This window comes from Rhipicephalus microplus, chromosome 3, assembly GCF_043290135.1.
Source record: "Rhipicephalus microplus isolate Deutch F79 chromosome 3, USDA_Rmic, whole genome shotgun sequence".
Taxonomy (NCBI): domain Eukaryota; kingdom Metazoa; phylum Arthropoda; class Arachnida; order Ixodida; family Ixodidae; genus Rhipicephalus; species Rhipicephalus microplus.
In genome coordinates this window covers 90,050,657-90,063,939 of record NC_134702.1, presented here as the reverse complement: position 1 = coordinate 90,063,939, position 13,283 = coordinate 90,050,657, and the positions used below count along the sequence as shown (strand labels likewise).

General features: G+C 47.9%; 2 protein-coding genes across 2 annotated transcripts in view; one reads left to right on the top strand and one right to left on the bottom strand.

Moving 5' to 3' along the window:
* Positions 1-7,089, bottom strand: part of pasha (microprocessor complex subunit partner of drosha) — a 39,848-nt gene extending 32,759 nt beyond the window's left edge. Inside the window, exons 1-3 of the mRNA XM_037423594.2 lie at positions 6,041-7,089; positions 5,160-5,302; positions 135-240 (exon numbers count right to left, since the gene is read on the bottom strand). Coding sequence (XP_037279491.2) covers positions 135-240; positions 5,160-5,302; positions 6,041-6,737 — 946 coding nt within the window. The 5' untranslated portion in view covers positions 6,738-7,089. The remainder of the gene's footprint in view (positions 1-134; positions 241-5,159; positions 5,303-6,040) is intronic.
* Positions 7,090-7,852: 763 nt separating this feature from the next.
* Positions 7,853-11,327, top strand: LOC119172457 (BLOC-2 complex member HPS3). The gene has a single exon (XM_037423572.2). It carries the CDS (start codon positions 7,853-7,855, stop codon positions 11,132-11,134), a length of 3,282 nt encoding a protein of 1,093 aa, XP_037279469.2. The 3' UTR covers positions 11,135-11,327.
* Positions 11,328-13,283: the final 1,956 nt, after the last annotated feature.

The window sequence follows — 13,283 nt, the reverse complement described above, 5'->3', positions numbered from 1 at the left end:
TGACTGAATATATTTAAGTACTATACGGAGCTTTCAACTCAGGGTATGAGCAACTATTGTCCAAGTTTACTCCTCTAAAAAAGCAAAAAAAAAAAAAAAAGAAAGAAAAAAAGGGGGCATCAAGGTGTGCTGACCTTCACTTCCTTCCGACACTCCGTTTGTGACTGGACATTGCTCTTCTTTTTCCTTCTCCCTCCTGTAGTGGAGGCAAGGGATACCAGAGATGGGCACTTCGTGTCTCTGACAAAGCAAACAGGCAATGAGGTTGGTTGGTGAGGCGGAGAGAACACCGCGAAATACGACAGAAATAAACTGAAAAGGAGCATTAATGTGGGATTATCAGCACATACTAAAATTCCAAGACTGTGCCAAGACGGGAATAGAATAGAAGAGGCAAAACGATGCCCTCAACTTGTCGCTTCTACTCGGTGTCCCATTTCAGCGCTGTTCTCAAATTTCAACATCGCAGAACTCATACAAAAAGATTACGGCAGTAAAAAGCATTGAAGGCGCACCAAAATGCTTGCCAAACACAGAATACCAGTGCAAATCGCTAGCTCCTGACGCAAATGCACAAACCAAATGTTTGTCCCCCCCCCCCCCCCCCACGATGTAGGGAAACCAGCACCTCTTGTGAAGCCACAGGACACCCTTCTGTGGCTTCTCTGGGCCCCCACATTTCCTAGAAGTGATGAAGTTACGATAGGCATGCCAGCCCACAGACACCAATGACTTAGGAATATCAATTACTGTTTGATGCGAAAGCCTGTGCACTTAACTGCCCCCTTCCACAGCCAGCAACCGTAATATCAGCATGATTTTAGCTTGTACGCCTGACATTTGAGGCCACACAATTAGTGGTCAAAGGCAATACTCTTGAGTTATCAGTAGTGAACTCTTTACTACTACTCAACTACCAGTCTACATTTCAACAGCTAGATGACTCCTGCACATTGACAGGTGCAGGGGTGTTTTACAGCGAAAGCTGTTATGAGATCAGAACACAGGTCACGTGCGGCACCGCAGTTATACGCCGTGGCCGGTGCGCGTAACTGATATCTCAACAAATAAGAGAAAAAAATAACTCGGTGAATAAAAGACACCAAGGACACAATGGCATTCGAACCTGGGTACGCTGCATGCTAGCCCAGTGTTCTACCAATGAGCCACGCCGGAAACACATTTAAAAACTGGCCTTAGGCAGACTTGACGACTGGAAAGGAATCGTGCTAATGTGAGTAGTAAAGCATTTTAGAACATCAAAGGAAGACCGAGGCATAACAGAATACGAATTGCGTAAAAAGTGGGTCGTCCAATGATCCAACCTGTTACAAAAGCTTGTTCTTGTTCACCTGTGGTGCATACCCACCTGAGCATACCCACCTGAGGCATAATTCTTCATCCTCATCAGTCACTGTATAAAATAATTGCTCAATACTCTTAGCAAGTGCGTAGGGGACACCACGCTTTTCCGAAGAATGATGGATAATACAGTGAATGCCAGCCTAGTACACAAAAATCATGATTATTAATGGCGTAAAAGCATTTTAAAGCCCAGCAAGTGTGCTTGTAGCAGTTTCTCAAAGAGTGTTGAGAAAAGGCTCTGAAAAGCCGCTCTTCGAGCTTCCGCTGCGACAGTGCTTTGCGTTCCGTGCAGCACTGTCACAATATTTGTTTTGAATATTTTTTGAATATTTTTTTTAACTGTCACGTGATAGCTGTATTTCAGTTTTAAGATTGTTGTTTCAAGCATGCATGTCCGTATTCGGTGAAGAATAAAATCTGGCCAGTTTCTGTGAATAAACATTAGTTTGAAGTGAGCGCTTGTTTGAGTAATTCTGTCTCTTGTATCTTGTTTGCTTCCGTGCTCTTAATTCCACTATGGATTCTATCTAGCAATGATTGCACTCCCTCAAAGAAACCGACAACTGGCCGGCACATGGAATTTGCTCCTGGTTGAAATGAAAAGACCCTGAACTGCAGTAACAGATTCAAGCATTCTTTTCGTTATGCGAGTAGGACTTAAATTTTTAAGTGGCATTTAAAAGGTTACAAAAACTGATAAGTCACACTGCCGACTACTTTACGCTGGAATATGGAGTGGTTCACTCTCCTATTCAAAGGGGCCCACTGTTAAAGGGAACACTGGAGCGCCTGTCGTCTGCTTGGCACCACCGCCGGCCTGCTGCAGCAACTAGTTGTGTGCAGGAGCAGTGAGCGCTGTAGGCAGCGCTCGTTTGTCGTCTGCTGCGGCCGCGCTTCAGCTCATCGCGAAGAGGGGCCGAAGTTTCAAAATTTTGAAAACAGTCGCTTTCCTTTGAGCAAGAATGAAAATGATGGGAATGCTCTATAATCAGATAAATGTCATCCGACACATCAGACGGATCGCCGTCTTTCGTTCACCTCCTTGTTAGATAAGCAATTGCCCGCTTCGAAAAAGCAGTCTGGTGGTGCCAGTTAAAGGGCGCTTGTAGATTCTTTCTTCAATGTACCCACTGCAGCAGCTCGAATCCGCATTAGTGCAAATGAAATATGAACTCCACAAGGAAAAATATTCCTTATTATAGCTATGCAAGAAAAAGGAGTTTGTAAAGCAGAAGTGATGCTTCTTTAAACCTCCGAAATTATCTATGAGGTAGAACTTTACATAATCAAATTTCCTTTCAGTTTTGCCGCAGCTTACCATCCGAGCGTAACCATGCAGCCTGCAAAAAAATTTCAAAGCACGGGGATGGTTGGCTTCGCGGCGATCCGGAGCGTGGCTGGAACTGTAGCGGACGACAAATGAGCGCCGCCCACATTGCTCACTCCTCCTGCACGAAACTAGTAGCTGCAGCTGGCCGGCGATGGTGCCGAGCAGGCGATAAGCACTCCGGTGTTCCCTTCAACAGTGGACACCCTCTGAACATAGTCTGATGCTTTCATACACACCATAATTGGAGGTCAAAATGAGAATATGTATACCGTGAGATTCCGAGCAAGTGCCTCCACCTAAGCAAGCGCCCCTCTCCTAGTTTTGGGAATTTGAATTTGCCACCCACTTCCCAGCAAGCGCCCCCTATCAAAACTGGCGCCCTTGCTCCGTCTCTAGCTATTACTGGATCTAGCGATAGCCGTTAGGCTTGGCGTATGTTCGTTGCGTTAATGTAGCCAGTCGGTATTTGTTCGTTGTTCCTCGTGGTCGACTTTGCTGCACGATGTCGTCGATGCATTCTTACATTGTTGCGAAGAAAATTGAGGTGGTTCAGTAGCATCGCCAAGGTTGAAGCAATGCGCACGCCACCTCGCGGCACTTTAACATCGATCGCAGGAGGATTCATGAGTGGGACAGCAAATATGTAGCTTTGCTGCAACAAAACTTCGGCAAGTCGAAGTCACGACGCAAGTTGAGCAACGGTGCTCCCGTATTAAGCGAGAAAGTAGACGATGCCCTCTTCGAGGTTTTTGAAAGTGAGCGCAGTGCCGGGCGCGCTGTTAGCAACAGGTTGTTTGCGGAAGAGGCTGTGTGCGTAGCCAGGTGCCTGCCGCTCGAAAACTTCGTGGCGTCGGACCATTGTATTGCCAGGTGTAAGAAGCATTTCAGCATCTCCATGCGACAGGCAACGAATGAAAGCCAGAAGACGCCGTACGACTACACAGAAGCGGCACGTGCCTTTCGGTTGTTCGTGAACAAGCTGCGATTGATGCACGACTACACGCCTTTTAATATGGCCAACATGGACCAGACAATGGTCTGCATGGACTGCCCGGCATCTCGAACAAACAACATTATCGGGGAAAGTTCTGTCCGGATCGCCAATACTGGATGTGCAAGGCGAGGATTTACAGTCGCGCTCACTGCCTGCGCGTTAGGCCACAAACTTCTGGCATTCGTTATTTTGAAGGAGCCGAGCGGCAGGATTCCAACGAAAGCTTTCACGGAAATCCGTGTACCAGGTGGGTTTCTATTTCTTTTTTTTCCCCTTTTTAGTGGGGAGTAGCAAGATCACGCTATATTATTATTTTTTCTTATAGTGAATGTCCATGAGACAGCATCGAAGAACGGGTGGACGGCATCCGAAAAATTTCAGGAGTGGCTGTCACGGGTGTGGGGTCCCAAACACCTACGACGTGAGGCGGTTGGTATTAGACCAAGCTCCTATTCACAAAACGCGGGCAGGAAAGAATGCCGCGGAGGAGCGAGATACGGACACTGCATATGTGCCGGCTGGATGCACAAGTCTATTGCAGCCAGCCGACGTGTACAGGAACTGGTCTTTCAAAGCCAGCCTTCGAAGGAGCTGGGAGGAGTTCATGCACATAGCAAAAAGAACTCCGAAACGCTCGCGTCAGGACGTACTGAATTTGTGGCCGCAGCATGGGACGCTGTAGCAGAGTACGACCATTATTCAGAGTTTCAAGGGCTGCGGAATATCGAATGCACTGGACGGATCGGAGGAGGCCCTTCAACACGGCCAGTTGTTCAGCGTTGGCGACATTTGTTTCGACAATTCCGAGGAAGTGCAGGCTGAATGCTACAGCCTGTTGTTTGACGTAGACTCTAACGGGTCCTTTGATAGATTTGAAAGTCAATAAACAATCATAGAAAATTTCCCAATAAAGCTTTTGTTCACTCTGTATGTTATTGTAAAAAGCCTTTATCATTGTTTAGGAAAAAAAAAATGAAAATCGACCGGCCGCCATCTTGAATTTTGCAGCACTTCCGTACAAGCGCCCCCTCCCCTTCACTGCGGTCATTAGCACCACCTACAGGGGGGGGGGGGGGGCTTGCTCGAAATTTTATGGTATTTTCATCCTTCCCTGCTCAATTTTGTGCTGCTTATGAGGTAAAAAAAAATGTTGCACGCTCAAGTAGTGCTGCATGCACAGCAACTCGTGAAATATGTGGAGTAGTGGCACATTTGTGCACAATGCATGCATGCACAGCACACCGCCCAAACCAACAAGAATTGCTCTCGTGCTCACCTCTTACTGTAAACAATATTCCTTTTTGTGGATACGACTTCATAGTCAGCACAAATTGGAAAATGTTTATTATAATTGTTTCTTGGCATTTTCTTTGTTACTGGTAAGCTTTCTGTTGCTCGAAAGGAAACAGGTACCATAAAATATTGTTGTGTGTCTATTTAAGCACCTCGCAACCTAAATGGTGGCCTCACCCGAATGCTGCCAGGACCGAGGAAGTACGGCTTGGCCAGCGTGCACACTCTGGACTGCCTGTGGAGGTAGATAGGCATCCCACTATTGTGTGTGACCTGGATCCAACCTTCTGGTAGTACTTCGAAGTGGTCATGTCCACGCACTGTCAAGAAAGAAAAGGTACAGGAGATAGCCACGTGCAGATTTCAAGCTTGCCAACATTGCTACAAGTTTCGCATGTCTGTCGACCTTGGTCCTTGTGGCGCATATTCGCTTACTTCAATTTCATCAACAGCGAGAAAGGAAAAGACTGTTTCTTTCAAAGTTCACTACAGTGAGAGAGAAGCTTTGTCTTTGCCACCCGCCTCTCTCAATCCTCCCACCGTTAATCTTTCAAGTTTATAGCTGTCTACATGATTCAATGCATGCTGTGCACCCTTGAAAGTGTTGGAGGTACAATGGGTGGATCTGTAGTTCAAAATGTAGTAGCTGCATGTGGCAATAGCCAATGAGGACAGCATAACCAGAGCCCCAGACACAAAGCCCCTCTTCCACCATAATCCTGCATCCTCCACGCTCGCCGTTATGGCGGCAAGCAGCGCTAACACTCCCATATTCGTGTGAACATAAATACCCATTAAAATGCACAGGAGAATGACTGCTGCCGTAGCTCAGTTGAAAGAGCATTGAGCGTTCTAACCAAAAGTTGCAAGTTTGGACTGCTGTTTGCAAGTTGTCTTTTCAACAACTTTGCTTCTTTAGCACTTATATTGTAATTACTACGATTACATACAAAGGTACAATTAACGTCCTCTACGTATTCCTTGGCTTTATTATCTGTTGTTTTTTCATTAGGGCGAACGAAACATTTTTCAGGTTAATGAAGAGCTTCCCTTCTCACCTTTTAGGATCACCTTCTCCTTGACCTCATGCGCGACGTCATCGTCGACCCCTGGCTTGCCGGGCGAGTGCATGCCCGCCTCGAGCATGGCTTCGATCTCGTTGTCCGAGATGTCGCTGTCACTTATCTCCTCTTCTTCGCCGGGACCACCGTTGCAGCCGTTGTTCGGGCTGTCTTCGTCCTCGACGTCTTCCTCGTCGCCACGACCCACATCGTCCAAACTGTCGACGCTCATCACGGCGGCCGGCCGGTCGGTGTTGCTTCCCTGCTGCTGATCTGCCGTCCGCGTAACCGCATCGTTACCGCTTGTACGCTCGCTGCGACTTTGATCGCCGAAGCTGTCGACCATGTCATCGTCCTGGAAGTACGCGTCGTCCCCCAGCAGAGACGTCGACGGCAAGTCGCCGCTGCAAGCGTGCGCGTTATCGGAGGAGGACGAAGAAGACAAGCCGTCGAAGCGCGGCTGCTTCGTGGGGGGAGATTGCTCGCTGCCCCCACAGCCAGCAGCTCCGTCGGCCATGCGCTTTGCCGCCATCGACGTTCTCGACTCAGCGCTCGCACCGTCGCCATGCCCAAAGTCCAACCCTTCGTCTATCGTCCGATTGGACATTTGCATGGACAGGGGTGAGGCTGGCGCTACTTCCTCGGAGCCGGCGGCGGCTACAGCGGAATCGTACCACTCGGAGAAGTTATCCATCGTGAGGCGCCGACGAAGACAGACACTGCAAGATGCGCTGGTAAAGAAGGGGCTCTTTTCAAGATGTAAACGGCTCCATCTTTATGAGGACATCTGCAGCGCTGCTCAGCTCAGCTCGAAAGACAAGAGTTTTAAAGCGATTGGAACCATAGGAACGAGCGAGAATGAGCGGAGATGAGTGAAAGTGCCGTTACAAGAGCACCGCGCGAACCCACTAGCAAAGGACGCCTACTTATCTAGAATGGTATCGGGAATGAAATGAGATTAGGATGAGATGGTGAAAAGCCGATAATGCGGCGCTGCTGAAGACGCGAAGCGATTCCCATGTTTTCGATCATCTATGGGGCAGAAAACGTCGATATAAACACTTAGTTGTTCTCGTGCACCCGACTGAACTAACCGAACGATCTACAACTACCACAACGACCAACAACAATGGCGGGCTACTGAGTAAGCCTGTTTTTTTGGGCCACTGCGGTTCCGCATCACTGCATTTATATACACTCTCACTGCTATCTAATAAACAACAAGTAGAATTTAAAAAAATATTTAAATAAAACAGAGTGTATACGTACGTTAAAAAGCTTATTTATTACTCTAAAGTGGCTATGTGACTTTTGTAAACTGCGGCTACAGTTATGCAGTATGCTGTAAGTGCTGCGGCGAAAACCGCTCCCAGGGTCTGCAAAGAAGCGACAAGCGAACGAACGCCAAACGCATAGCAACAAGCCGTGTTGAGATGTGCAGTTCAGAAGTTCAAGTGCGTATCGCCAGCAACATCTTCAGGCACCTGAGCGAGTCAAGCGATTGGTGGGAAGTCGAGTCAAAGATCTGCGAGAAGTGCAACACGCACTACCTGACGGGCAAGCGAAGCAAGGACGCCGAAGCCATGCTCCTAGTGCCCATCTCCGTTAATCTCGCGCTCGACTTCGAAGCCATTGAGAGCATCCTATCTTGTCTCCCGAGTGTACCGAAAGTTACTCTCGCTCTGCAGGACGGCGACACAAGTGTAGTCTTCTACGACGTCGCTTCAGGAATCGTGCATCCTGCGCAACAAGCGAAGGCCAACGGAGACGACGAGCTGTCGACCGAGAACTGAAAGTTCTGTTGTGATCATGTCGAACGCAGGAAAAGCGCAACCGGCGGCCGCCACGGAGAGCGCAAACTGGCGTTTGCTAGCCTGCCACAATTTCGTTTCCCAAGACGTGTTCGTCACCCAGGACAGGGACATCGCAGCCATGTGCGCGGCTCGGGACAAACTCCTCATCGCCACATTCAGGATGAGCGTGGAGGTTCGCGATCTCAACTCGAAAGGATTGCTGCTATTTGCGTTCCCGACCACCGACCAGGCCGTAATGATTGACTACTGCGAAGGGGCCAACTTTGTCTTGTCTTTGGAGAAAACAATGACGCGGTCCGTGGACGTGTTTCACGTGCGTGCATACTTCAACTGGTGGGTCGAGCCTTGCAACCAGGTCCCAAAAATGAGGGAGGCTGGATCCGAACCGGAGAGCAACGACAGTGCTGCTGGTAGGCGCCTAGAAATAGTCGAATTGCCGGCGAAGAGGCACGGTCTGTCTTGCGTGGCTTGTTGCCGTCAGTCGGGCACGACTCTTGTTGCAGCCGGCCGTACCGTCAGCGTGTTTGTTCTCAAGACTGCATACGACAAGTCAAAGAAACAGATGTACAACGACTTTGAACGGCTGATGCAGCTTGAGATTGGCTTTGAGCTGAACAGCGTTCACGTGTGCGAGGATCACGTAGCCTGTTGTTCCAACAGCGAGGTCCTCGTCATCCAGATTAGGCAGGAGTCCGAAGCAATTAAAAGCTCAGACACCCCAGAAGCCACGACTACTGGCAGCCAAAAGAAGAAGCAGGTGGCGATGAACATTCCAGAAGGTGACACCATTCTGGACGACCCAAACTACGTCCAGTTGAGATTTGAATCCGACGAATCTACAGAGTGGGTTAACGCGAGTTGGGAGCAGGAATTGAAAACTGTCCTGCATCCTTCGTGCTTTCCAGTAGAACTCACCCTCAAGCCAGCGGGCAAGATTCGCAAAAAAGATTTGGAGGACTCGGACGTGATTGTCCTTGGGCCCAGGGTAAATCCCCCGGACATTTGCAAGGTTGCCATCACTGTTGATCCCGATACCGACCTCGTTTCCTCGCACGAAGTCTCTACCATTGTGTTACTATACAGGTATTTCAACAAAGACAGTGGAACTGTGATGGCGTTCCATTGGATGCCATATTATGTCAATGACAGCATGGCGCACCCTCTCACAGAAGCTATGTCAAATGCCCCAAAGACTGCTTCGTTTGTCCTTCATTCCAGAATTTTCACAAAGCTGAAAACATTGGCCTGCCTGGTCTCATCGGGAAAGCGTGGCTATCTGTACAGGTTGAGTGACGTTCCACAGCTTGTGAGCATCTACAGGTACTCCAAGGAAGCAAAGAGTGTAGCGGTTGACACATTCTTTCTCCACGCACTAACCCCTGCGGGGCTGGAAACCTACACTGTTCCCATTTTGTATGAGTCGAAAGAACTTGTTGATGCACGCAGAACCCCGCCGGGAAAACCGACAGTGATGGTTGGCTTACGACCATTCCTAGGTCTGAAGACATTACTCATGTCAGACCAGCATGTAGTCATGGCTTCGGCCGCAGGTGACAGCACAGTAGCGAGTCAGGAGGCAATGGAGCCGTCTTGCACACTGTATTCTCTAATGAAACCTTCCGTGGATCAGTTCTTTTTAGATCTCAAAGAGGCTGCAAGCATGCGCAAAGATGATGACCTGCTGTCGTACATAAATGCTGTAAGGCACGGGTTCCGCCTTCTAAATCTCAGCATCGCACTCAAGGGCCGGTATTCCTGCAGTTCCGAATTGCTTTCAGTGTACTCTGATGCGTGCTGCATTCTAGGGGACACTTTCCTGAAAAGTGATTTATCTGCTGAAAGAGAGAGCGCTGCATTGTTTTACAGCTTGTCGGAGGAGTGTATTGAAACAATCGTTAATAGAATACTCTTTTTCAAAGGCCTTGTAAACAAAGCTCACTTGGATAAGACTGTTGCGCAGTACACCAGAATGGTTTGTGAGCAATCCGCTGTAGTGTCAACCAAGAAGTTGGTGTCCATGTCGCCCACCCTAGCAGACACTATACTCGAAATATTCTCGGAAGTGTGTCCAGAATACTTGCACAAGCTTGTCCTGTGTACGTCATTTGTGGCCTTCAGGTCAGAGAAAGCACTGACCCTGTTGAAGAGAAATTTGTTTGACAGGCGACAAAGTCAGGGCCAAGCTGCGGACAGCTTGGCATGTGTGCAGTTGCTGCTCCAAAGTAGGAATGCTGAGGCAAGTAAAGCCATGCTGAAGACTCTTTCCAAGGAGTTCCTGATGCCCGTGCTTTTGGAAATGCACGAGCTTGTGCACAGGAACCAGGTCCTCACGCCACTGGGCGAGCTCATCAAGGCTGCCAGGCCCGATGTTTACTTTTCCATGCTGGTGCACCTGAAGAACAACGGAACCATGGCACCGGAGCAGATTGTCCTGATCCTCCAGCACTCTGCAAGCCCTCAGGCTGAGCCCCACTGTGTCCCGATGCTGAGAGAGTTCTTGGAAGCTATGCTTTCAAGCAAGCGTACCAATGCCCAGGCATATCCTCACCTCCTCATGACACTCATCAGGGCCTACGTGGGCAAAATGGCACCCTACAGTGGTTCAGGAAGTCCCCAGCAGACGCCGGTGCAGCTAGTTCACACGAAGCCAGCCACCCTGTTTGGGAACCGAGCATCTTGGCTTCTGGAACTGCCCCCATTCTTGGGGCGGACAGTCACGAAGACCTGCAACCAGTACTCGACCACAATAAACCTCGCTGAGTGCTGCATCTGTTCCAACTGTTGGGACGAGCTGCTGCGGATGCAGTCACTCCTGTGCTCAGACCTGCTGCCTGCCTCGCTCCGACCGCAAGTTCTCGAGCTTCTAGAACAGTCATCGCTCTTAGAGTCTGAGAACTATGTGTCTCTCAAGGTCCTTTGCTTGCCTCCCGCCAAGGCACTTGCGCTGCTCCTCAATTCGTATCCGGCGGCAGTATTGGAATTCATGATGCACAAGTTCCCAGAAGACAGTGGGGAGTGGGTCTCCCTGTACACATCTGTGAGCATGAAGCTGCAAGCGGCTAGCAAGAAAAAGAAAGTGGGCATTTACAAAAGCATCATGGATGGTGCGCTGTCTTACCTGAGCCAAGCGCTGACGCCGGAGCAGCTTGTTGATCTTCTTCCTCCTGGCAAGCAAGAGTACGCAGAATATGTGAAACAGTGCATGGAACGATACCAAGCAAAGCTTTTGAGAGAGAAGATTGTCGCACTTGGGACAGAGCTGAAGGACATGATGTAATTATTAAGCGAATTAATGTTTTGCAAATTTTTTATATTTATTTGTTTTGTTCTATCTGTGCTAATTGTATTAATATCTTCTAACTACTGTGTATTGTGCAATGGGTGCTGTAAGATGTTGTTCAATGGCTGCACCTCGTAGGTAAAGAACATTATAGTGGTAATCAAAATAAACCTTTATTTAATAAACATAAGGTTGAGAGCTGGGCTAGTTGGTGAGACATCATTTAACCATATGGTGTAGTAGCGCAAATTCGACGGGGACGAAAAGGACAAGTAGCGAGTGTCGTGTTTTCTTGTCCTTTTCGTCCCCGTCGAATTTGCGCTACTACACCATATGGTTAAATAATAAACATAAGTTCTGCCAGTCGCAGCATGTTCTTGCAGATGGGGCTTAAAAGAGAAGTTCTTGCAGATGAGGCTCAAAGGAGCAGTGACATCAACTTGACGCACGTTGCGTTCTTTGCGCAAATGCAGGGTTATCCATCCCCTAGTAACACTTCCGTACTAATAATGCAACAAAGGGATGAATTAATATATGCAATATCAATTAGTATGACCAGTATTGTGTCTAATTCAAAACGGATGCAAAGCCCGCCAATTTTCCGCACTGCCAAGCAGCCAACTCCCGTGGCCATGTCCTATCTTATCAGGTAGCTACATGAAATGGTAATGCGAGTTTCAGTTGGCATTTCGTCTGCTAGGCACGCATGTGTATCGGCATGTCTTAGCCACCCCAGTGTCATTCCCGCTGTTATCACCGTACACAAGCGACGATAAAAACACTGAGGAATATGAATCATGGTGATTTGCAGCATGGTGAATTATTTTCGGTTCAATCCTCTTCTGAGCGATGGTTTCGAAATCGACGCCGGATCAAGCAGCGCCGACGCAGCTGGAGACGCACACTTGAACCTCACTGGCTGGTAAGAGACATGAACACTGCGTGTGTGTTACTTGCTCACTTTGACCGTAGCTTTACGTAATCACATTCGCGCTTACAACTCCACGACAACTCGCCCTAAGTGGCACAACGAAAACACAGAATTCACATGAACGCGCCACACGAACAAAGCAAGTGAAGCCGTTGCCCGGCAACCAGCTGTAGACATGACAATGACAACTCTAAAACCCTCGACGTCATTGCTGCTAGCTTATTGTCACTCGGCGCTTGAGGCACGGCCTAGGAGCTCGCTGAACACGTCAAAATATTGTTGCTGTCTCATGACCAGGAACGCGCTGCTGAGCCTTTGGATGCCCTTTCCCCTTGAAACAGAATAACTCCTACTTAATGCACGCCATTCATACTTCGCTAAAGTAGCTCATTCATACCAAGCAATCAAACGCCCCATCTAGAGTTTTAAATTTGGTGTCTGCTCTTTTAGACACTAGGTTGTAATGTGCCTAAAGATTGCATGCTCATGGTATTCAGTTTGTACTTTGCATCCCACGCAAGGATTGAGCATTCTTCGTACAGATAGATTCACATTTCTGCATTAACATATTTTTTTTGTCATCCGTACAGAACTTCTTAGATATTTCAGCTAAGCCATGGGTCTTTGGCAAACTAGCCCAGCAGTTAAAACAGTTAATCTGTATATCAGCCTTGCTGGGTTAGCTTCTGCATGTAGCGGTAATTATCTGGAAACCTTGTTTATGTTTTAATTTAGTTGTGTGCATCAGCGAACTTTTGCCCAAGAAGTGCTGTGCTGATTTTTCTGATCTGCTGGTGAGGTACAGTACTTCTTAATTATCTTGTCTTTACCACGAATGTTCTAGTGGCTTCCGTAATGGTCCTAATAATAATACTTTTTCAACATTTTGGAACAGCAACAATGCAATACAAAAATTGGCCTGCCAAAGCCTTGTTGTGCTTGAAAGGCAGAGCTGACAGACTGTAGACAACATGAATTGATCTAGCCAAGACCACACAAGCGCAGACATGTTTTTTCTTTTTACGCATTTGTTCATACAAAATATAGAAATGCATTTAGAGCAGTGAATGGAGAAATGAAAGAGATGCTAACACATGTAACGTCACTCAGCCATACACGAGTAACCGTTCGTACATGCAACAGCGGGAAAGCAGAGAAAAACAGAATGCACTATAAAGCATTGTAGCATCATTTTAACATCTAGAAAAATTTAAC